At 36.2% G+C, this 23,256-nt stretch overlaps 1 protein-coding gene across 1 annotated transcript in view; it reads left to right on the forward strand.

The window, feature by feature from the left end:
• Positions 1–23,256, forward strand: part of TTN (titin) — a 237,924-nt gene that overhangs the window by 138,185 nt on the left and 76,483 nt on the right. The window contains exons 166-209 of the mRNA XM_027637206.1: positions 141–416; positions 572–711; positions 1,178–1,304; positions 1,392–1,655; positions 1,762–2,028; positions 2,165–2,428; positions 2,968–3,107; positions 3,233–3,359; positions 3,479–3,745; positions 3,845–4,111; positions 4,557–4,823; positions 4,914–5,053; positions 5,999–6,125; positions 6,874–7,016; positions 9,323–9,446; positions 10,314–10,580; positions 10,729–10,826; positions 10,968–11,136; positions 11,233–11,499; positions 11,654–11,920; positions 12,012–12,290; positions 12,379–12,787; positions 12,886–13,010; positions 13,105–13,371; positions 14,023–14,292; positions 14,479–14,781; positions 14,904–15,206; positions 15,568–15,755; positions 15,838–15,952; positions 16,523–16,807; positions 17,100–17,251; positions 17,388–17,535; positions 17,630–17,807; positions 17,899–18,020; positions 18,119–18,406; positions 18,500–18,796; positions 18,915–19,101; positions 19,679–19,794; positions 19,884–20,183; positions 20,422–20,721; positions 20,809–20,914; positions 21,941–22,137; positions 22,243–22,548; positions 22,640–22,918. Of these exons, the coding sequence (XP_027493007.1) occupies positions 141–416; positions 572–711; positions 1,178–1,304; positions 1,392–1,655; positions 1,762–2,028; positions 2,165–2,428; positions 2,968–3,107; positions 3,233–3,359; positions 3,479–3,745; positions 3,845–4,111; positions 4,557–4,823; positions 4,914–5,053; positions 5,999–6,125; positions 6,874–7,016; positions 9,323–9,446; positions 10,314–10,580; positions 10,729–10,826; positions 10,968–11,136; positions 11,233–11,499; positions 11,654–11,920; positions 12,012–12,290; positions 12,379–12,787; positions 12,886–13,010; positions 13,105–13,371; positions 14,023–14,292; positions 14,479–14,781; positions 14,904–15,206; positions 15,568–15,755; positions 15,838–15,952; positions 16,523–16,807; positions 17,100–17,251; positions 17,388–17,535; positions 17,630–17,807; positions 17,899–18,020; positions 18,119–18,406; positions 18,500–18,796; positions 18,915–19,101; positions 19,679–19,794; positions 19,884–20,183; positions 20,422–20,721; positions 20,809–20,914; positions 21,941–22,137; positions 22,243–22,548; positions 22,640–22,918 (9,528 nt within the window). The remainder of the gene's footprint in view (positions 1–140; positions 417–571; positions 712–1,177; positions 1,305–1,391; positions 1,656–1,761; positions 2,029–2,164; positions 2,429–2,967; positions 3,108–3,232; positions 3,360–3,478; positions 3,746–3,844; positions 4,112–4,556; positions 4,824–4,913; positions 5,054–5,998; positions 6,126–6,873; positions 7,017–9,322; positions 9,447–10,313; positions 10,581–10,728; positions 10,827–10,967; positions 11,137–11,232; positions 11,500–11,653; positions 11,921–12,011; positions 12,291–12,378; positions 12,788–12,885; positions 13,011–13,104; positions 13,372–14,022; positions 14,293–14,478; positions 14,782–14,903; positions 15,207–15,567; positions 15,756–15,837; positions 15,953–16,522; positions 16,808–17,099; positions 17,252–17,387; positions 17,536–17,629; positions 17,808–17,898; positions 18,021–18,118; positions 18,407–18,499; positions 18,797–18,914; positions 19,102–19,678; positions 19,795–19,883; positions 20,184–20,421; positions 20,722–20,808; positions 20,915–21,940; positions 22,138–22,242; positions 22,549–22,639; positions 22,919–23,256) is intronic.

The following is a 23,256-nucleotide window of genomic DNA, read 5'->3' on the forward strand; positions in this document are numbered from 1 at the left end:
ATGGACAGATAAGATTTTTGCAGCTATTGAAAGCTTGTTGTAATACAAAATCTGTTAGTTCTATTTCTTCTTTTTATGACACATCTATTTTTAGTAAAAGTCTACTAAACTGTATTCTTCTGTAACTTTTTGTCATGCAGAGATTATAAGGGACTGGTTAGTAAAACCCATAAGAGACCAGCATGTTAAACCAAAAGGAACAGCTACTTTCAGCTGTGACATTGTCAAGGATACACCAAACATTAAATGGTTTAAAGGAGATGAGGAAATTCCTGCTGAACCCACTGACAAGACAGAAATCTTGAAAGAAGGAAATAAAATTTTCCTGAAAATCAAGAATGCTGGCCCTGCTGATGTTGGAGAATATTCAGTGGAAGTTGAAGGTCGCAGATACCCAGCTAAACTGACCCTTGGTGGTAAGAAATCTTTCTTTTTTTTTTTTAATTTTATTTAATCAGCTCATAGACCGATGTTGAAAAACATCTAAATAAAAAAAAGAGGTAACCTGAATTACTATAAAGCTGTATCAAAACTTGACCTAATTATATATGTGTTCATTTGTGCATTCTAGAACGTGAAGTTGAACTTCTGAAGCCATTAGAGGATGTTACAGTTTATGAGAAAGAAACAGCAAACTTTGATACAGAAATATCTGAGGATGATATTCCTGGTGAATGGAAGCTGAAAGGAGAAATTCTGAGACCTTCACCTGTAAGCATCCTTGAATTTTACAACACAATTAATTTATATTAAACTCTGTGAGCAGGTTCCTTGAGTCTTTATGACAAGATCTGTCATTGCTACTCAGTCCAGAACATAGAAAGGCTAAACTTTATGTTGATGAAAAAACACTTGTTCTCTAAGTAAGGATAATATGCCATAAAAGCTAAGTTTTGAAAACCTTCATTTTCTTAAGGGATTTCAGCATGTAATTCAGACAATAATAGAAATATCCTACATACATTGTAGGAACTATTCTGGCATTCTAAAGAAGTGTGGAACACTGAATAAATTTACTCCATTTTTAACTTACTGAGTGAAAGTGTTAACTTTAAAAGCAATTTCGGTCTTTCTCCCTGACTCTTTACTGCATATAAAATGTTTATAAAATCTTTTATTAAAAAACCTAGCAGTAAGGCATTGGCATTGTATTTACCAAACTCTGTCATCTCTCCAGACATGTGAAATCAAAGCTGAAGGAGGAAAACGCTTCCTAACCTTACACAAAGTCAAGTTAGAGCAAGCTGGTGAAGTCCTTTATCAGGCACTTAATGCTGTTACTACAGCTATCCTGACAGTAAAAGGTATGGATGCACCATGGAGTATGATACCAGCTTAAACAGAGTTCACGTGGAGCACGTTACAAATGACGTGTTATGTTTTACTTCTAGAAATTGAATTGGACTTTGCTGTGCCCCTGAAAGATGTTACTGTTCCTGAGAAGCGCCAAGCAAGGTTTGAGTGTGTCCTTACCAGAGAAGCCAATGTTATATGGTCTAAGGGCACTGATATACTCAAGATTGGAGAAAAATTTGACATCATTGCAGATGGAAAGAAGCATATTCTTGTTATCAATGATTCACAGTTTGATGATGAGGGAGAGTACACTGCTGAAGTTGATGGCAAGAAGAGCACAGCAAGACTGTTTGTGGAAGGCAAGTATTTTCTTATGAACAAAAGAATAAAAAAATTGATAAAGAATATATCTTTTAGAACTACATTAGTCTTTTTTCTGATGGTATTTATGTGTCTACATTACAGGTGTGAGACTGAAGTTCATATCACCTCTACAGGATCAAACAGTGAAAGAAGGGGAAACAGCTCACTTTCAATTTGAGCTTTCTCATGAAGATATGCCAGTGAAATGGTACAAAAATGACAAGAGACTTCATACAAGCAGAACAGTTTTTATTACTTCAGAAGGCAAAGTTCATAAATTAGAAATGAGAGAAGTAACACTTGATGATATCTCTGAAATAAAGGCCGTAGTCAAGGACATGAACACACAAGCCAACCTCAAAGTCTTAGGTAATACATAAATAATTTAAAATATGTTATATGATATGTATTAACAATTTTTATAAGTAGAAAGGGACAAAATATTGATGTTTTAGTAAATTCATTTTACTAATTTACCTTTATGTATCCACTATGCCTTTTGTAGAGGCCGATCCATATTTCACTGTGAAGTTACAAGACTACAGTGCTGTAGAGAAAGATGATATTACTCTGGAGTGTGAACTTAGCAAAGATGTGCCAGTAAAATGGTATAAAGATGGTGAAGAACTAGTAGCTTCCAACAGAATTTCCATAAAAACGGATGGCTTGCGCCGTATCCTGAAGATCAAGAAAGCTGCAGAGAGTGATAAGGGTGTTTACGAGTGTGACTGTGGAACCGACAAGACAAGTGCTAATATCCGCATTGAGTGTAAGTTATCATGTCTTAGCTAAGGAAAGTACTGAAACCTTTGTAAAATGCTGTAGACAGACAGACACTCTCTAGAGTACAAGACCAAAAATGTACCCATAGAAAGAATGCTGTCACACTGAATAGCTGAAATATCTAGATTTACAATTATTAAAAGTATTTACTAGAGACAATATATCTGAGGATATATAAATGACTTTTGTAAAGACAGTGATGATATATTAGTCTCTATGTCAATTTACAGTAAGGAAAAGAGCAGTTAGTTTAGTTCACTGTAACAGATATCTGGGTTAGTTATGAGGAAAAATATTCTTACTAAAAATAACTAAATTTTCAGACATATTATAGAAGGATGCTGTAGACTGCCAAAACTTGCAGCTTTTTAAAAAGAGGTTAGATAAACACTTATTGGTCATAGCATTTGAATGCCCAAAAGAAGGAATAGGGAGAGAGTTGAGATCCTTTCCAATATTACATGTTTATGGCATGGAGTTTGTGAGTAAACAGATGTGAACTTTTGATTTTTTTTTTTATTTTAGCTCGCATAATTAAAGTGGAACGTCCACTGTATGGAGTGGAGGTATTTGTTGGTGAAACAGCACGCTTTGAAATTGAGATTTCTGAGCCTGATGTCCATCCTGTATGGAAGCTAAAGGGAGAAACCCTAACACCTTCTCCTGTAAGCTTACTTCTTTATTTTCAGACCATAATTTACAGCAGAAAAACATATTTAATAATAATTTTTTTTGGTGGTTTCTTAGAATATTCATATTTGGGGTGGGGGGTGTGTTTCTTTATCACCAGGACTGTGAAATCATTGAAGATGGGAAGAAGCATATTCTTGTCCTTCATAACTGCAACCTTGATATGACTGGAGAAGTGTCTTTCCAAGCTGCTAATGCTAAAAGTGCTGCTAATCTGAAAGTGAAAGGTACAGTCTGCATTTGACCAATATTTCCACATGTGTTTCAGGGCATTAGAACAAATCTAACATCAGAAAGTTCTATATGAACCTATCACTGATCTGAAAGATCTCTTCTTTGATTTCAGAATTACCTCTCATCTTTATCACTCCACTAAGTGATGTGAAGGTCTTTGAGAAGGATGAAGCTAAGTTTGAATGTGAGGTATCCAGAGAACCCAAGACTTTCCGCTGGTTGAAAGGAACAGAAGAGATCACTCCTGATGAAAGATTTGAAATTGTTTCAGACGGAACAAAGCATGCTCTGATTATTAAATCTGTTGCCTTTGAGGATGAAGTTAAATATACATTTGAAGCTGAGGATAAAAGAACAAGTGCCAAGCTAATTATTGAAGGTTTGTTAGACTTTGCCTTCCAAGGAAAGTTTTGCATCATAGTACTTGAATAGTTTTTATTGATAATGTTATTGTTAATGAAATGTTACTTTGTTATAGGTATCCGCCTGAAATTCATTACTCCTCTTAAGGATGTAACCAAAAAGGAACGAGAAACTGCAGAGTTCACTGTGGAACTCTCTCATGAAAATATCTCTGTTGCCTGGTTCAAGAATGACCAACGACTACATACCAGCAAAGTGGTTTCAATGACAGATGATGGCAAATTCCATACACTCACAATTAAAGATCTTACTATTGATGACACTTCTCAGATTAAAGTAGAAGCTATGGGCAAATCCTCAGAAGCTAAACTCACTGTTCTTGGTAAGAATACCCAAAAGAATTTACCTGATGTATATTGTCAGAAGAGTCTTATTCATAAAAAATGACAATCAGAAATTCTTGGGGTTGGTCTAAATCTAGATGTGATTTTGAAAATTTTACGATTTCTTTTTCTTCTTTCGGTCTCTGTTTTCCTATTCACAAAGGATGATTAAAATAACTTTAAAATTTCAAGCAACTCTTGCAAAGTTAGTTATTAGATAACTTAAACAGTGCTCTGAAACTCCTAGAACATCAAAAGAAAAAGAATTGGGGTTTAGATATTTATTGTTTTCCTTCTTACAACAGACCTGTGAAACATTTATAAGGACTATATTTAATCCTTCTTGCAGGACATAAACAAGAAATGTATTTTATGGTAGAAACGAATTGTTTTTTTCTGAAAGACTAAAACTTCAGACTGAAACATCTTAACTTTTGCTTGCAGAGGGAGACCCTTACTTCACTGGGAAGCTGCAGGATTACACTGCCGTGGAGAAAGATGAAGTAATCTTACAATGTGAAATCAGCAAAGCAGATGCCCCAGTGAAGTGGATGAAGGATGGCAGTCCAATTACTGCATCAAAGAATGTTGTTATTAAGGCTGATGGTAAAAAGAGAATCCTTATTCTCAAGAAAGCTTTGAAGAAAGACATTGGACAGTACACTTGTGACTGTGGTACTGATCAAACCTCTGCTAAACTCAATATTGAAGGTATGGTGATTTTAGTGGGCTGCTCTGTAGTAGAGATCTAGTGGGATCTGCTTGGCATTGCGGGAGTCAATCACTTTTTTTTTCCTCCAGACCGGGATATTGAGATTGTACGACCATTATACAGTGTGGAGGTGATCGAGACAGAGACTGCCCGTTTTGACATTGAAATCTCCGAGGAAGGTGTCCATGGGAATTGGAAGCTAAAAGGAGAACCCCTTACTGAATCAACTGTAAGCAAATATTTCAGGATGTTTTTTATGTATGTCTCAACAATTTGCAGGGAGATAGTGTGTAAGGGAGGCTTCAGAAACTAAAACCAATCTCTTTATGCTTTCAATAAGGGTTACTGTAATAAAAATACTGGTTTTTTTCATAAGTAACTTTTAAAATGTAGTACAGACTTAATCCAAAATGTTATATAAAATGGCTAAACCATAAATTATTTTACATAAATTAGTATATTCTCTATTACTAGTCCCTAACAATCATGCATCCAAAGTGCAAAGACCTTGTATAATTCACTTAAACATAATGGCATTTAAAAATACAAATTCTGTGTTACCTGCATTTGCCTCAATTTTTGAGTTATGTTTGGTTTAAATAGATGTAGATCATATTTTCAAACTCTTTTTCATTTCTGTGACAGTTAAAATTAATATAAAATTGTATACAGTTTAATTAAATATTCTTAATTCCTCGATGAAAGGATCTGGAAAATAAAGAAACAATACAATCACAACTGGCAATAATTTGGCAATTCCTTGATGTAATGGTACAAATGTGAATAATGCACAAAGATCGGAAGTTCCATGAAATCAGTCTCTGGATAAGAAAAGGAAAGGTCTTTTCAAGTAAAGGTCACAGCACAAGCTTAACAATTTCTAGTTCCCTTAGGGGAACTAGGCCTCTGACTGATCTACATATTGATATATTGGCTAGTTAATCAGCAGAGAAATGTGGTGCCTCTTTCTCTTTCTTTCAAAGAGAAAGCAGACTGTATTAGGAAAAGACTTTTAAAGGAAAGGCCAAGAATGAATGTTTTTAAGGAGTATTTCATGTGGCAGTGGGCCTAAGTTTGTGAACGGAGAAGATGAAAATAAATGCATGGTATGAGGAAGAGTAGGGGCTCTTGTGGTGAGGAGTACAAAAAAAATGTTTCAATTCTATTTTTGCAGGAATGTGAAATCAAGGAAGAAGGCAAAAAGCACTTCCTCACACTGTACAATGTACGCTTAGATCAAGCTGGTGGAGTAGATTTCCAAGCAGCAAATGCCAAGTCTGGTGCTCACCTTCGAGTGAAACGTAAGTGTCTTTTAAACTGAAATTAATGAAGTGAAAACATGGTACTCATTGCCTCTTGGGAACGGATGGAAAATCCCTTTAGTGTATTGCATCCCCAGTGATCCTTTCAAGTATAGCAACTCAAGGATTAGTTACTCAAATCATCTTAATTTTTTAGTTTAGGAACATCTTGTATATTTTTTAACCTTGTATATAATTTATTTGTATAGGAGAAGTAAAACTCAGGAGATGGCCTTGAAGGCTGCTTCATGGTCTGGCATCATATGCTGTTATGAAATCAAACTATTGCAAGCAAAGTCTTTACTGCATGAAAGTATCATGTTAACTGGAGAGGATAGGATAACAGTGATATCTGGGGATAGGGTTAAGAACTTGATGGACAGGGACAGACTACACGGTTGAAGACCACTTGTTTCCCACTCCAATCCTAGCCCTCGCTATTTTGGAAAACACATGCCTTATCTAGCAACAGGCATGCAAGGCTTGGCAGGGAGACAGATGCACAGCAACTTTCTTGCTGACCTTGTTCAATTTAAAGAAACACGCTCTGCAAATAGGAAATTGTAGGTGACCAGCCCTCCCCTAAGAACCCAGGGTGGCCTCTTCTATTTAGGGAATTTAAAGAGCAGCATAGCGATGTCTGTCTCTCTTGAGGGAAGCCACCATGGAGATTAGTACATAAGGGCAGCAGCAGCTCTTTCTTGGGTAAAAGTGACTAATCTGAAAATTATGTCTTCTCCTTACCAAGCTCGAGTAATTGGCTTGCTGAGACCCCTCAAGGATGTAACAGTGACAGCTGGGGAATCAGCAACCTTCGATTGTGAACTCTCTTACGAGGGAATCCCAGTAGAGTGGTTCCTGCAAGGAAAGAAATTGGAGCCCAGTGATAAGGTAAAGAAACTAAACTTTACTTTTCCTCATGTTTTCTCCTTATTCTTCTCTTTTAAGTCTCTTCCCCTTCTTTATTTCTTATTTATTTTCTACCAATAGAAGTACTAAGGCACAGCAATATTATAGTGCTACTGTGCGAAACGATAAATCCTCAGTAAATCAGATATAGCAATTTTTTTCCCAGAAATTCCAGTATTCTGGAATACTACAAGTATTTGTTATACAAGGGAAACTAAGGTTCCAAAATATCAATCATTACAACAGTGATTTTGTGTCTGGTTCTGTTGGAGACTCAACCACAGGGATGCTGAATACTTTTTGCTCAGGTTACTTGTGATTACAGTGAGAGGATTTTGAAAGGTGCTATCAGGAAAAGCTTTTTTTTCCTCCTGAATGCTGAGTTGCAGTCCAATTCTGCATATAAGGGGATTAAGAGGATTCAAATTCCATTTCAGGCATTTGTTCTGGCTCTCCAGATAACTCTCTGGGCAGATTTGCTTGTCAAGCACTTCTCACTAGCTATTTTTAACCCTTCATCAAGTGCTGGCTCTTAACTCTGAGATCTGAGCAGCCTGAAATGCAATCAATTTCATATTTAAAGTTAATGGTAGGGGCAATAAATAAAGAAACATAAATAAATACATTAAGAAATGTAAAGGATTATTACTGGGTTTAAGACTTCTTTTTTACATACTAGGCGTAAAGAAAATAAAGCAAATGAAAATAGAAGTTGGAAACCTCACAGAAAGAAAAGTTTCAAGGCATTACATGACCTAGCAAAGTTTCAGAACTTGTAATAATGCTGCTAATAATGCTTTGGTGTAGATTTTTGTCCTTTTAAATACAAATTTTAACATATTATTTTCAGGTTTTGATAGATCTTTCTAAGCTTCACCAAATTTGCATAAATAAAAACTATGTCATAAAAGAAATAGAATATAAAAATAGGGGGAAAAAAACAGATCATGGTGATGGGGACCCTATTAGAATATTTAAGGACAGATAAACAAAGTTGAAAGTCAACAGATGAGGAATGAAATAAATCAAGGTAATTATTTCTGAGTTTCAGAATGAAAATGTGAAAAACTATTGATCAGCGCAGAGGACTGATAGTTATTACTACCTAGGAAGAAAAATATTTTATGTTCCATATTCTGTATAATAGAACATTATTTTGGTCTATCTTTCTGTGCTATCATTACATGAAAAAAAAATTGAGATTTTCATTCAGTTTACATATACAGTCAAAACTGTCATTTGACTTCACTTGAAATTTTATCAAGAAGAAATTGAGAGTAAACCATATATATACTTAATGTATCACTTTCTACCCATTTAAAATAGACTCTTGAAACATATTTACAACTCTCTTCAAGAATCAATCTAATTGTAGAAGTGTTTCATTTTAGCTGTTGCTAATTCAAACCTTTTCAGCTGCACAGATATAACTTTTACTGATTGAAGTGACTTCTTTGTTTATCTTTGCTGTTTATCTTTGTCAAATATATATTTGGCTTCAGCTCAGTCTCTTTCAGATGAATACTCACTAGAGAGAGTTTTCAGGGACACAGTGACCATTGGGGAGGAAGGACAGCCTCTTTCTTCCTTCCTTCACTCTGAAACAAAAGGGACTGCCTTCTCAAAAGCAACTCATTATTTTATCCTTTTTCTTTAGCAGAAGCTTGCTTTTCACCTTTATTTTTCTAAACCAACATCTACCACCTAGTCACATATTTCTCTGAAAATAGATAAAAAGAATTCTTCAAGAGCTGTGTTAAAATTTACAGCATGAATAAGTAGCAGTCCTCTTGATGGCTGCAGTGCAGGATGTGTCCTTGAATCCCCCAGGACCCCCAGGTCCACTCCTAGAGAAAAGGGATGATTTTGTATGAGTAGCCCAATACAAAACCGTGATTACAAAGTAGTTTCTGCACAAAAATTAGTCTTTTAGGCGGAATGTAAAGTCAAAATTGCATTTCCAGAAGAGTGTGTGTGTGCACAGTGCCAAACCTCTTTATATCTGTAAGTTTTTACTTTAGATGTAGCCATCAGTAATACCAACTTTTCCCCATAGATTTGCTTGTTTTTTATCTGTTCAAAATAGACATGATCTCAAGTCAGCCTCAAAATCCTCAAAGCATTGAGGATTGAGCTATATCTAGGATATACAAGAGGAAAGTATCAAAATTTCATATAAAAGTGGGCAACCAAACTCCACAGATAATAAATAGCAATGCTATTTCATGAAATATTTCTTAAATATTTGTTGTAGATAATTACAAAGGGGTTTTAATTTACTTTTTAAGGTTGTGACACGTGCTGAAGGGAGAGTTCACACACTTGTTCTGAGAGACGTCAAATTAACAGATGCAGGAGAGGTATCACTGACAGCAAAAGATTTCAGAACTCAAGCAAATCTTTTTGTGAAAGGTAAGTCAGTCATTTTAGTTAAACTATAATCAGTATTAATGGTCCATTCGTTATTCACCCTGGAATAGGATGTGAATATAAGCCATATATCAAATGAGCAGGATCATATATATGACATTGGATGGGTAGATAACTTTTCTAATTAAAAAAGCCACCTAGTTAAAAATCTCTATGCTTCACAGAAGAGCTGAAGAAAGGGAAAAATACTGAAAATGTATGTGATGTGGGAGACGAACCAGTTCATTAGGACTTCTAGGGCTTTATTGCAGACTTGAACATTCAATTGGCCTCAAGAGGACCAACAAATAGCCTTTAATGGCCTTTATGGCTTCTGGTGGCTTTTTCTGTTCTTTGGAATGTCCAGAAACCTATGAGAGCATAATTGTACCATCAGGCAAGGGATATAACATTGTCTGTATACCCACTTGTACACTTGCAAACTGTGTAATATTAAGAAATAAAAAAAAGGGCACACACTAATCCAGTAATTCAAGGAAAAACTAAAAAAAAAAATCGTCAAAGGTCAGAGTGTGATTTTAGAGTCACTGAGATTGCATGGGTATGGTTCAGCTAAAGAAACTGATTTGCAAGGATTTGTCATGATTTGTAATTAAAAACCCCATGGAAAAGGATATCATTCAGTCTCATCTTACAGTAGGCTGAAAATGAGGAAATTAACAGAATTAACAAAACCATGCCTGTGCATTAGGAATAAAGTTTTAAAAAACCTTCAGCAGAGACATCCAAGAGCCTTTTTGATTATTCAGTCAAGCAAAATTAGTAAATAGCATGGGACTGTTCTGTATAAGCAGAAGACTGGCTATCGTTTAGATCTTTTCTATCAAAAAATCCATCTGTCTCTTTTAGAACCCCCTGTTGAATTTACTAAACCACTTGAGGACCAGACTGTTGAAGAGGAGGCCACTGCAATACTGGAATGTGAAGTTTCCAGGGAAAATGCAAAAGTTAAATGGTTCAAAAATGGAGAAGAAATTCACAAATCGAAGAAGTATGATATAATTTCTGATGGCAGAGTCAGAAAACTCATCATCCATGGCTGCACACTGGACGATGCAAAAACATATAGCTGTGATGCTAAGGATTTTAAGACATCATGTTTTCTCAATGTAGAACGTGAGTAATTTGCAGTTTTCTACAAAATGTCTAGATGCTATAAAAGTTATGTACTAGTGTCCATGACTAATAATAATATCAGTGTCAGCAATTTTTTTCTTCTCTACTGTAGACTTTCCTCTGCTAAATATTTCCTTTTCTCTTACAGCTATTCGTGTTGAGTTCCTGAAACCTCTAACTGACCTTGAGGTTAAAGAAAAACAATCTGCTCGGTTTGAATGTGAAATTTCTCGTCCAGGTGTCAAGGTCAATAATAATACTTTTTAATCTCAGTAATTCCTTCAACTAATGGAGACAACTCTATTACGTAGTTATAAAAGAAAATACAACTGAAATCTATGATGAGTGTGTTATTATTAATAACCATGTTAATTTGTTCTGAAACAGGTGAAGTGGTTTAAGGATGGCATGGAAATCAGAAAAGGCAAAAAGTATGATATAATTTCCAAAGGTGCAGAACACATTCTTGTTGTCAATAAATGTGTCTTTGATGATGAAGCTGAATATTCCTGTGAAGCAAAAACAGCTCGAACTTCAGGCCTACTTACAGTGATAGGTAAACACAGTGTTTTACAATCTAATATGTGAAAAATAAAAAATGTGAGGGTTTTTTATGACAAGCTTTAATCATCTTTCAAAATTCTTCTTGCAGAGGAGGAGGCTGTTTTCACAAAAAATCTTCCTGATCTTGAAGTAAACGAAAATGACACTGTAAAATTGATCTGTGAAGTTTCAAGGCCTAATGCTGAAGTTACTTGGCTTAAAGGAGATGAAGAGGTACCTGATGGTGGTAGATTTGAACACATTTCTGATGGTAGAAAGAGAATTCTTCTTATACATAATGCTCATCCAGAAGATGCTGGCAAATATACTTGCAAGCTCCCGAGCTCTAGTACAACAGGAAAACTTACTGTACACGGTAAGTGTTACTTTGGTGGCCTTGTTTTCTGGGAAAAAAAAAGAATAAAATTAAAAATATTTCAAAAACAGTAAAAATACACAATTTGGTTTACTCCCTTCACAAGTAAAAATAAAATAAAATTATATATATCTACAAAAATGTTTTCTTTCAGAACTTGCAGCAGAATTTCTTACCAGACCACAAAATCTTGAGGTGCTTGAAGGAGAAAAAGCTGAATTTGTCTGTACAGTATCCAAAGAGGCCATTGAAGTACAGTGGCTGAGAGGTGACACAGTCCTGGAGCCTGGTGATAAGTACGACATCATTTCAGATGGCAAGAAGAGGACACTTGTGGTTAAAGACACTATTCTAGGAGATACAGGAATGTACAGCGTCATGGTTGGTGAAGCTAAAGCTGCAGCACACTTAGGAGTGATTGGTAAGCTTTAATTTATCAATATGTAGATGCATGTTTTGTTGCACTCCTTATACTATATGATGTTCTATTTCTTCTGTTTTCTCAATTTCAGAAAAACTCAGAATTATAACTCCCCTTAAGGACCAAGAAGTTAATGAGTGCCAAGAAGTTATCTTCCACTGTGAAGTTAATAAAGAAGGTGCCAAAGAGAAGTGGTACAAAAATGATGAAGCAATATTTGATAGTGCAAAGTACATTATTGTTCAGAAGGGTTTAGTTTACACTCTCAGAATCAGAGACGCAGAGCTGAAAGATCAAGCTACCTACAGCATTGCACTGTCAAACCAGAGAGGTGAACAGGTCAAAAGCTCTGCTGCCTTAACAGTATTAGGTAAATCTCTTGCACTGTATTAAAATTGTTTCATCAACATTCAGTTTCATATGAGGATGTAAAAATGTTCACTTTTTTGTCGTAACAGAGGAGGATCTCAAAATTGTTGAACCCCTTGAAGACATTGAGACTATGGAAAAGAAAACTGTCACATTCTGGTGCAAAGTCAATCGCCTTAATGCAACTCTCAAATGGACAAAGAATGGCGAAGAGATCGCATTCGACAGGCGCATTTTGTACAAAATTGATAAATTCAAACACTCGTTGATCATTAAAGACTGTGGGTTTATAGATGAAGGTGAATACACTGTTACTGCTGGACAAGACAAATCTGTTGCAGAGCTTCTCATCACAGAAGCACCAGCAGACTTCACTGAACATCTTCAGGACCAGACTGTCACTGAATTTGATGATGCTGTCTTTACATGCCAGCTTTCCAAAGAGAAAGTCAGTGTAAAATGGTACAGAAATGGAAGAGAAATCAAAGAAGGCAAAAAGTACGTACATTTTATTATGCTTGTTAATGTGTTAAACGTACTTGCTTTATTATGTTGCTTGGAAGCTAAAATGCCACTTATTTTTCTCCCCCATAAAGATACCAGTTTGAAAAGGATGGAAATCTGCACCGATTAATCATAAAAGACTGTAGACTAGATGATGAGTGTGAATATTCCTGTGGAGTGGATGACAGGAGATCTAGAGCAAGACTCTTTGTTGAAGGTATTTGTAAAATCAAATAGGATTTATTTCTTCTTTGTTTAATAATAGTAGAAACAATAAACAAATAACACTAATTAACTACCATTTATTTCAGAAATCCCGGTTGAGATTATCCGACCACCACAAGATATTTATGAAGTTCCTGGTGCAGATGTCATCTTCATGGCTGAATTGAACAAAGATGGTGTGGAGGTCAAGTGGCTGAGAAACAACATGATTATCATCCAAGGTGACAAACATCAGATGATGAGTGAAGGGAAGGTCCACAGGCTGCAGGTTTGCGAGATAAAGCCCCGTGACCAAGGGGAATACAGATTTATCGCCAAAGATAAGGAAGCTAGAGCTAAGCTTGAATTAGCCGGTAAGTTGCTTGCTTTGTGTTTCTTTTATAAAATCTTAGTGAATTAACTGTTTAAGTGAATTGATTTTTGTCCTTTTAAAGAGCTGAACTAAAATGAATACACAATCAGCCTGAGAAAAGCGCAAGTCTGTTAAACTATATGAATTATAATTAAAGCAAAAAATATTTTTTATTATACCATGCTGGTCCAACTGTTGAGGAAAATATAGGTCACTTTTCAATGTCAATACCAAAGAGCATGATTTGAGCTTAAAGAAGGCAGAACCTTTTCATTAAACCACTAATAAAACATGGAAATTATTTGACCTACTTATTTCAGTCATATAAGACACTTAATTCCTAATTTGTCTGCTTTAGAGGATTGAACAATAAAATAATTAAATTAATGCTCAAAAAGCAACTCGATCTATCCTGATTTTGTAGGAGAACACAATACAGTATATCAACCGGCTGAATTTCTTTCTGTGGAGCTGTCCAACGAGTATAAGAAGGATTTCCTCTAGAATTTACACAGCAGCTCCTTTTACTTCTCTATGTTAGCATCTTTGCTGACTACACAAACATACGATTTTTATATATATATACGTATATATATATATATGCAAGTCATATTCATCTTTATAGCTTACTTGTCACATTGATCTTTCTTAGCTGCACCTAAAATCAAGACTGGTGATCAAAATCTTGTGGTTGATGTTGGGAAGCCTTTAACTATGACTGTCCCATACGATGCCTACCCAAGAGCAGAAGCTGAATGGTCAAAAGCAGGGGAAAGTCTGCCCACAACAACTGTTGATACAACAACTGACTGCACTACCTTCAAAATTTTTGAAGCAAAGAAATCAGATAAGGGAAGGTACAAGGTTGTGCTTCGAAACAAACATGGGCAGGCAGAAGCATTCATCAGTGTAGAGGTCATTGGTAAGTACTTCTATTATTAAAACCCCTGTTAAATTTATTTCATAGAATCATACCTTCTACTTGCCCCTAGGGAGAAGCTGTAGATTGTAAAGAGGTCTTCTCTTGGCCTCCTCTTCTCTAGCCAGAGGGGGGGAAAAAAAAGATGCAATGCCCTGAAATACTGAAATATTGTCATATCTTTATTAGATGTTCCAGGTCCAGTTAGAAACTTGGAAGTCACTGAAACTTATGATGGTGAAGTTGGTCTCGCCTGGCAAGAACCAGAAAGTGATGGTGGAAGTAAAATCATAGGCTATGTTGTTGAAAGACGTGATATTAAGCGTAAAACCTGGATTACGGTCACAGATCGTGCTGAAAATTGTGAATACACTGTTACTGGACTTCAAAAAGGAGGAGTTGAGTACCTCTTCCGTGTTAGTGCACGCAACAGAGTGGGTACTGGTGAGCCAGTGGAAACAGACACACCTGTGGAAGCTAAGAGCAAATTTGGTGAGTAGAAGTTATCAAAAAATCAGTGTTGGACAGCAGTGTAAGAAAAGCAGTATAAACTCTAACAATAGATAAAACCCACATACTTTAGTTTTTTTTTTTCTCCCTAAAATAAAATGCAGATGTTCCTGGTCCTCCTCAAAACGTAGAAGTTAGTGATGTGAACAGGTTTGGAGCCACACTTAGCTGGGAACCACCTGAGTATGATGGAGGATCTCCAATAACTGGCTACGTTATTGAACTGCGTAACAAAGGTTCCATCAGATGGGAGCCAACTATGACCACAGGAGCTGATGAATTGTCAGCTCTCCTGACTGATGTTGTGGAAAATGAAGAATATTTCTTCAGAGTAAGAGCTCAAAACATGGTTGGAGTTGGCAAACCAAGTCCTGCTACACGTGCAGTAAAAATTATGGACCCAATTGGTAAGTATGCAAAGTATGCATGATTGTGATTGCATTATGAGACAGGGACATTTTGGATGTTTATGCCATGAGCGCACAAAAGTTCAGTTGAGAAATGTGTGTGCTGCAAATACTGTGTGCAGTTAGATTTTTGGCTATTTTTGTCCTCCAAACATATCAGAAGTACCTTGTTACCATTTGGTTCAGTAAGAACTCTAAATATTTTTGCTCTGAAGTTAGGATCCAACTCAGTTTAGAATTTTGGTTGAGAAAAAACTATGCAAAGGCTTTAGAAACATTACTGTAAGATACAAATAGCTAATTTGCAGAACAATACTTCTTTGTCAGTGGCAAAAAAGTATTTGTTGCAATTTTTTTTCAGAGAGACCAAGTCCTCCCATTAACCTTGAGCATTCAGATCAAACTAAGTCATCAGTTCAGCTCACATGGGAACCTCCTCTTGAAGATGGAGGAAGTCCAATCTTGGGCTATATTGTTGAAAGGCAAGAAGAAGGAACGGACAAGTGGATTCGTTGTAACCCAAAACTAGTACCTGCTCTTACTTTTAAGGTATGACGTCCTTTTCATCAACACTTAAAATGTATAAATCATCTCTAATATGAGTTAGTAAAGTATTATTTGTGCTTTTTAGGTAACTGGATTGAAACAAGGATCCAGTTATTACTACAGAGTCTCAGCAGAAAATGCAGCTGGTGTGTCTGACCCAGCAGAGGCTATTGGACCGTTAACTGCAGATGATACTTTTGGTAAGCCATATGCTAGTTGTTAAAGACAATTAATCAGATAAGGCACATTATTAAAGAGTATCTTGTGGGTAATATGTGATGATTTCTCACCAGATAACTGTCACACCTTAGACATTCGAGCTTATGAGCCATTTCTTCTTCATTATGAATTCTTCAGATAATTATCTGTACTATTAGGTAGAGGCCTATTAGGTTGCCTGAGGAGGAAGGCATGACCTTTCGTCTCCTGACCAAGCTTTGTGGAAGATGGGAGATAACAGAGAGAAAGGCATAGAAGACCTCTGGGGAAAAAAAAAATTAAACAATACATAGTTCTTATATTAAAGGGAAATTAGATATCCTATTTGGTAATGCTAATCTCCGTTATCATCTCACATATTTCTAAAAAAAAAAAAAAAAAAAAAGGCTTTTAGTCAGGACAGGTAGGCAGTGATAAGCCAAAGCTAGGTCTAGGCAGCTCCACCCTGAAAGCTGAGATACAATCAGAATCAACCTCTCAACACAGTTATCATTACCCATATTCATAACAACAGAAAATATTTCATAGAATCCATTTTCCACTTTTTCCAGTTGAACCTACAATGGACCTAAGTGCATTTAAAGATGGGCTGGAAGTTATTGTTCCAGAGCCAATCAAGATCCGTGTTCCTATCACTGGCTATCCTGTTCCAACTGCCACCTGGTCTTTTGGTGATCAAGTCTTAGAAGAGGGTGATCGTGTAAAAATGAAGACCACTGCCTCCTTTGCAGAACTTGTAATTACTCCGAGTGAACGTCCAGACAAGGGAATTTATTACTTAGCATTAGAAAACCCTGTGTCATCTGTTTCAGGAGAAATTAATGTTAATGTCATTGGTAAGTGGACATGTATATATTCTAGCAATAATATTCCATATTTTTCATGCTAAAATCTAATTAGGTTAACAATATGAAATTTCACAATGTCCAATAAACCAAGTACATTAAAATATAACTAAAAACTAGAAACCCATCCTCAAAAAAAGTCTTTTCTGGTTTTCAACATTCTGGTTTTACTGTTTAAGGAAGAATGACTAACAAGACTAAGTCTTCTGGCAGATATATTACATAGTGATCATCTATCAAACACCAATTACAAAATAATTAATGCAATTTCTATGGCTTCTAGCTCCTCCAAGTGCACCAAAAGAACTTCAAGTTTTAGAAGTACTCAAGACTACAGTACAGTTGTCATGGGAACCTCCAGAAGATGATGGTGGAAGTCCAGTTACTGGCTATGTAATTGAAAAACGTGAAGTAAGCCGGAAAACATGGAGCAAAGTAAGTTCATTCTCTCTCATTTGAATTTCTATTGCTATATTATTTCCACATGTGCTACTGAGTTTTGTGTCTTATATTGGTAATCACTCTTCGGAAATAAATTTTAAAAACACATTGGAACCTTTCTGGTCTTCAGGTTATGGATCATATTGTTGACCATGAGTTCACTGTACCTGACCTCGTCCAAGGAAAAGAATATTTATTTAGAGTTTCTGCATGCAATAAATGTGGCCCTGGAGAACCTGCATATATTGATGAACCTGTAAATATGTCAACACCAGCAAGTGAGCATATTGCTGCTAATTTTCTGTTTCTGAAATCTTACTGATTTTCTTCAAAATAAGATGTAAAAACAAAATATGTTTTAATTTTTAATAGCGGTGCCTGACCCACCGGAAAATGTTAAATGGAGAAATCCAACATCAAAAGGAATCTTCCTGACCTGGGAGCCTCCAAAATATGATGGCGGTGCCCGCATTAAGGGTTATCTGGTAGAAAAATCCCAACGTGGCACAGACAAGTGGGAGATATGTGGGGAGCCTGTTATTGAAACGAAGTAAGTAAATTGACATCAGTAGATACATATTTTCAACTAACTATGCCATCATCATTGCTTTAAATATCTGATTTATTTTTTTTTTTAACAGAATGGAAGTAACAAAGCTCCTGGAAGGAGAGTGGTATGCATATCGGGTTAAGGCTCTGAACAGAATAGGAGCTAGCAGGCCAAGCAAGCCAACTGATGATATTCAGGCCATTGATGCAAAAGGTAATTACTTCAACTGCTGAATTACAATAGCTGCTTTCTTTTTACCAGTCTCTGAAATACTGTTTCTATATAAACATTTTTATTCTCTCCTAAATCAGAGGCTCCAGAAATTTTCTTAGATGTGAAGCTTCTTGCTGGACTTACTGTGAAAGCTGGAACTAAAATTGAGCTACCAGCTAAAGTAACTGGAAAACCTGAGCCCCGGATTACTTGGACCAAGGCTGACAAAATTTTGAGACCTGACAACAGAATCACCATTGAAAGCCAGCCTAATCAATCCACAGTGACCATTACAGACAGCAAAAGGAGTGACAGTGGAACCTATATTATAGAAGCTGTAAATTCCAGTGGACGTGCTACTGCTGTTGTTGAAGTTAATGTCCTCGGTATGCATGTATTCTATGTTGTTTATATAAATAATTAGAAATGTACTGAAGTATGCAAACAGAAGATTAACTTTCACATCTTATCCTCTACAGATAAACCTGGTCCACCAGCTGCATTTGATGTAACAGAAATCACAAACGAATCCTGCCTTCTAACATGGAATCCTCCACGAGATGATGGGGGTTCTAAAATTACCAACTATGTCCTTGAGAAGAGAGCTACAGACAGTGAAATATGGGACAAGTTGTCATCAACTATTAAGGATACAAAATTCAGAGCTACCAACTTAACTCCTCATAAAGAATATGTGTTCCGAGTCAGTGCTGAGAACATGTATGGTATTGGGGAGCCAGCACAGTGTAACCCCATCATTGCCAAATATTCATTTGGTTAGTTAATTAAATTAATGTTAAATTTTCACAATATTTTAATAAGGAGAAAAAAGCCCACATCTGATGGTTTTGGTTTTTTGTTTTGTTTTTGTTTTTCATTAATTAATTTATACAGATCCACCAGGCCCTCCAACAGGTCTCAAGCCTACAGAGGTCACTAAAGATTCAGTCACTTTAACATGGAATGAACCAGATGAAGATGGTGGCAGCCCCATAACTGGCTACTGGGTTGAAAGATATGATCCTGAGCAGGATAAATGGATAAAATGCAATAAAATGCCAGTGAAAGATACAACATTCAAGTAAGACTACAGTCAATTTAAGCTGAAATATGTCACAGAGACAGAAACAGTAGTCTTTTAAATAAGTTTTACATTGTTCTTTCTCTTTTTTTCCTAACTTCCATAAGTTATGATTTAGCTACCATCTGGTGGCATACTTTTTTCATAATTAGTTTTAAAGAAACATGTCTTTACAGCAGAGTTAATCAAGTATTTTATTTTTTTAAATGCTATGCTTAATAATTTCTGTGCTATGTGATTATTCATAAGATATTCTAAAATAGCAGATATAGCCATCTCAAGTATCAAACAAAAAAATTTGGGTTTTTTCTGCTGGTACTCTTATTAACTAAAAAAATATAGAACATGCAAAAACGCAAGATGTTCTTATAACACTCATTTCTGTCCCATGATTCTCTGTTTTACTCTTGACAATATGCCTAGCTCAAATGTTCAACATTTCATAAAACATCATTAGCAGTAATTTAGGTATTTTCAGATTTTCCAAGTAAACTGTGATATGAAGAATAGAGAGAATAATGTTTTAAACATTAATTAATATCTAACTTTGGTTTAATCAAACAATTTTTATTTTCAGAGTTAAAGGTCTTACAAACAAGAAGAAATATAAGTTCCGTGTCTTGGCAGAGAATCTTGCAGGACCTGGAAAACCAAGCAAGGAAACAGAGCCAATCTTAGTGAAAGATCCAATTGGTATAATAAACACATTTTTAATAGTTTAATTTAGCAACAACAACAAAAACTGTTTTCAATCACATAATTAATATTGAACTCTTGTCTAGATCCACCATGGCCTCCTGGAAAGCCCACTGTGAAAGATATTGGCAAGACATCATTGACCCTGAACTGGACAAAGCCAGAACATGATGGAGGGGCAAAGATTGAATCTTACGTCATTGAGCTGTTAAAGACTGGAACAGATGAGTGGGTGAGAGTGGCTGAAGGAGTTCCCACAACTGAACACTTCCTCAAAGATCTTATGGAGAAACAAGAATATTCATTCCGTGTAAGAGCTGTGAACAAGGCTGGCGAGAGTGAGCCCAGTGAACCCAGTGACCCCGTGCTGTGCAAGGAGAGACTCTGTGAGTACTGTTTCAGAATGTGCTCTTGCTGCAAATAGACTGTTTCTACCATTAAAAAAGCCCCATGTCTGCCTGTTTCCGGAGGCACCAAACTATTGGAAAGCTTATGAAATATAAAATTTGCCTTGCTTCAGCTCAGAAAATACAAAGCTTTAAAACTTTAGGTGTATTCCCCGACCTCCAAGATCTTTCGAGGGAATTACGATGATCTGGTTTACCTTCTTTTTCTATTTTGCAGATCCTCCTTCACCACCTCGCTGGCTTGAAGTTATTAATATTACTAAAAACACAGCAGATCTTAAATGGACAGTACCAGAAAAAGACGGGGGTTCCCCAATTACCAACTACATTGTTGAAAAAAGAGATGTAAGGCGAAAAGGTTGGCAGACAGTTGATACAACAGTGAAAGATACCAAGTACACAGTGAGCCCGCTGACTGAAGGCTCATTGTATGTGTTCCGTGTGGCTGCTGAAAATGCCATTGGACAGAGTGACTACTGTGAAATTGAAGACTCAGTGCTTGCTAAAGATACTTTCAGTAAGTTTTGATTTGCTTACTGAGTGATCAGTAGCTCATGCATAATGAATTCCTAGTCTTCTAATGTGTGCCTTTTTTCTGTTTTAGCAACCCCAGGGCCTCCATATGCCCTTACAATAGCTGAAGTGAAAAAAGATCATGTTGACTTGAAGTGGGAACCACCTAAGAATGATGGTGGCAGACCGATTCAAAGGTAAGGTCATTTTAAGTTTGTATAGGTTCCTATAGATGAAAATCTTTTAATGAATTAAGACATTTCTCTCAAAATGTTTAAATTTTAAGTGGACAAATTTTATATGAAAAAGAGATAGATGGATGTAAGAGAAGCCATATGGTCAAAGCAGTTAAGGTTTTGATTTTAAAATGTGGAAATCATGCAAATAAAATACCTAATATGCATGGACAAGGAATATGTGTCAACATCCTTAGACTTATCTATGTAGCCACTTAGACTCATCTATCAAGTAATATTGTTGCATTTTCCTTCTGCTTAGTTTCTCCTTCAGACTATATACACTCAGCTAAAATGAAGCCTCACCTCTTTTCTGTTCATTCTCTTCTTTATAACAATTCTCAAACAGACTGTTTAAATCTTCTAGGTTGTTTCTAACTTGTCTTTTAATTTGGTTTCTAAAGTATCTGTACTCTGAAATTCACCTTGAATGCCAGTTGGATTTTTCCTCTTTACATTTTGATTTTTCCTCTCCTTCCCAATCACAGTAAGCTCAAGTTAAAGGAACAGACGAGTTCAGAGATCTGCCTGAAGCAACGTAATTTACTTAATTTGCATTACTTTGCTATAGCCTATCCTAAGCAGAATTTTGACAGCTGAGTAATAATATCTACAAATACTCTCAATGGACTAACCACTGAGATCCAAACTAGGAAAGATAAAAGTATAGCTTGGAGGTTCTTTTGCCTCTGTAGCTCTCTCAAATCTGAAAACAGAGTTTAATTCAGTTCTAAAACACAGAACACAGTTCAGGTATTGGCTTTCAGACCTGGCTTTGTCAGTGATGTCAGCCCTAATAGGGGCTGAGACCTACTAGGACTAAGTGACTAATGTGTGAAGAAAAGTTCATTGAATCTATTACTCATGACTCTCTTTGCTGTTCACTGTACAAGCTCTTCTAATCTCTTTTTATCTATTTTATTGAACAAGAACTCTGAAGTGTTCCTTATTTCAAGTGCCTGATAGTATTTTCCCCAATTTATTCAGATATGTTATTGAAAAGAAAGAAAAACTGGCCACACGCTGGGTAAAAGCTGGCAAGACAGCTGGTCCAGATTGCAATTTCAGAGTGACAGATGTCATTGAAGGTACAGATGTACAGTTCCAGGTTCGTGCAGAAAATGAAGCTGGTTGTGGTCATCCCAGTGAACCAACTGACCTCATTCATATTGAAGATCCAACAAGTAAGTAGTAGTAAAATATACAGTGTATGGATTATAGAAGCAGTGTACTGTGTGGAACAGATATTCTGAGAGAAAAATGGCACAATAACTTTTCCATTTCTGCAGGCCCTCCTTCACCTCCTCAAGATTTACATGTCACAGATGCAGGCCGAAATCACATTTGCATTGCATGGAAACCTCCTGAGAAGAATGGTGGAAGTCCTATTATTGGGTATAATGTTGAGATGTGTGAAGCAGGAACAGAAAAATGGATGCGAATCAATTCTCGTCCAATAAAAGATCTAAAATGTAAAGTGGAGGAAGGTGTGGTTCCAGACAAGGAATATGTGCTAAGAGTCAGAGCTGTCAATGCTGTTGGAGCTAGTGAGCCATCAGACATCTCAGAAAAAGTTGTTGCCAAAGACCCAGACTGTAAGAATAGATTCCTTTTTTTTTTCAGATCTGCATAATGAAAAAAATGGTGTTTGGCAACTTTCTAGTAATATTATACTTACTTTTACAGGCAATCCAACCATTGATCTACAAACTCGTGACATTGTTGTTGTTAAAGGACAGAAATTAAGTATCCCTATACCCTTCAGAGCTGTTCCATCCCCAACTATAACATGGCACAAAGATGGCAAAGAGTTGAAAGCTGGTGACAGAACATCAATGAAGAGTGACTACACCTCTGCATTGCTCGAAGTCGTAGACAGTGTTCATGCTGATGCTGGTGTTTATACTATCACACTGGAGAATAAGCTGGCATCAACGACTGGCTCAGTCAATGTCAAAGTCATAGGTAACTAGATTCTTCCCTTCCAAGAAGTATTCTTATCTTCATTTGGGCCCTGCAGCTGACAGAAGAAAGGACTAGAAAGATATTTCTTTCTGCCAGGTGGACAAATCACTTCAATTCAGACACATGTAGATTGTCATACAGACATTAATGTTACGAAATCCCATGAAAAAACATTACCGCAAGTTGCTCTAACTATTCAGTGGCTGCTCAAAGCCCAATTATTTTGAATAATTATAGTATAAATATAAAAATATTTTAAGAATTCTGACTCTTGTTGGGAACAAATTCATATACATGGTGTGTAGTCAACATTTGTGGCCTTGGTCTGCTTTCTGCAA

Source organism: Corapipo altera, unplaced genomic scaffold, assembly GCF_003945725.1.
Source record: "Corapipo altera isolate COAL_440 unplaced genomic scaffold, ASM394572v1 45, whole genome shotgun sequence".
Classification (NCBI taxonomy): Eukaryota; Metazoa; Chordata; class Aves; order Passeriformes; family Pipridae; genus Corapipo; species Corapipo altera.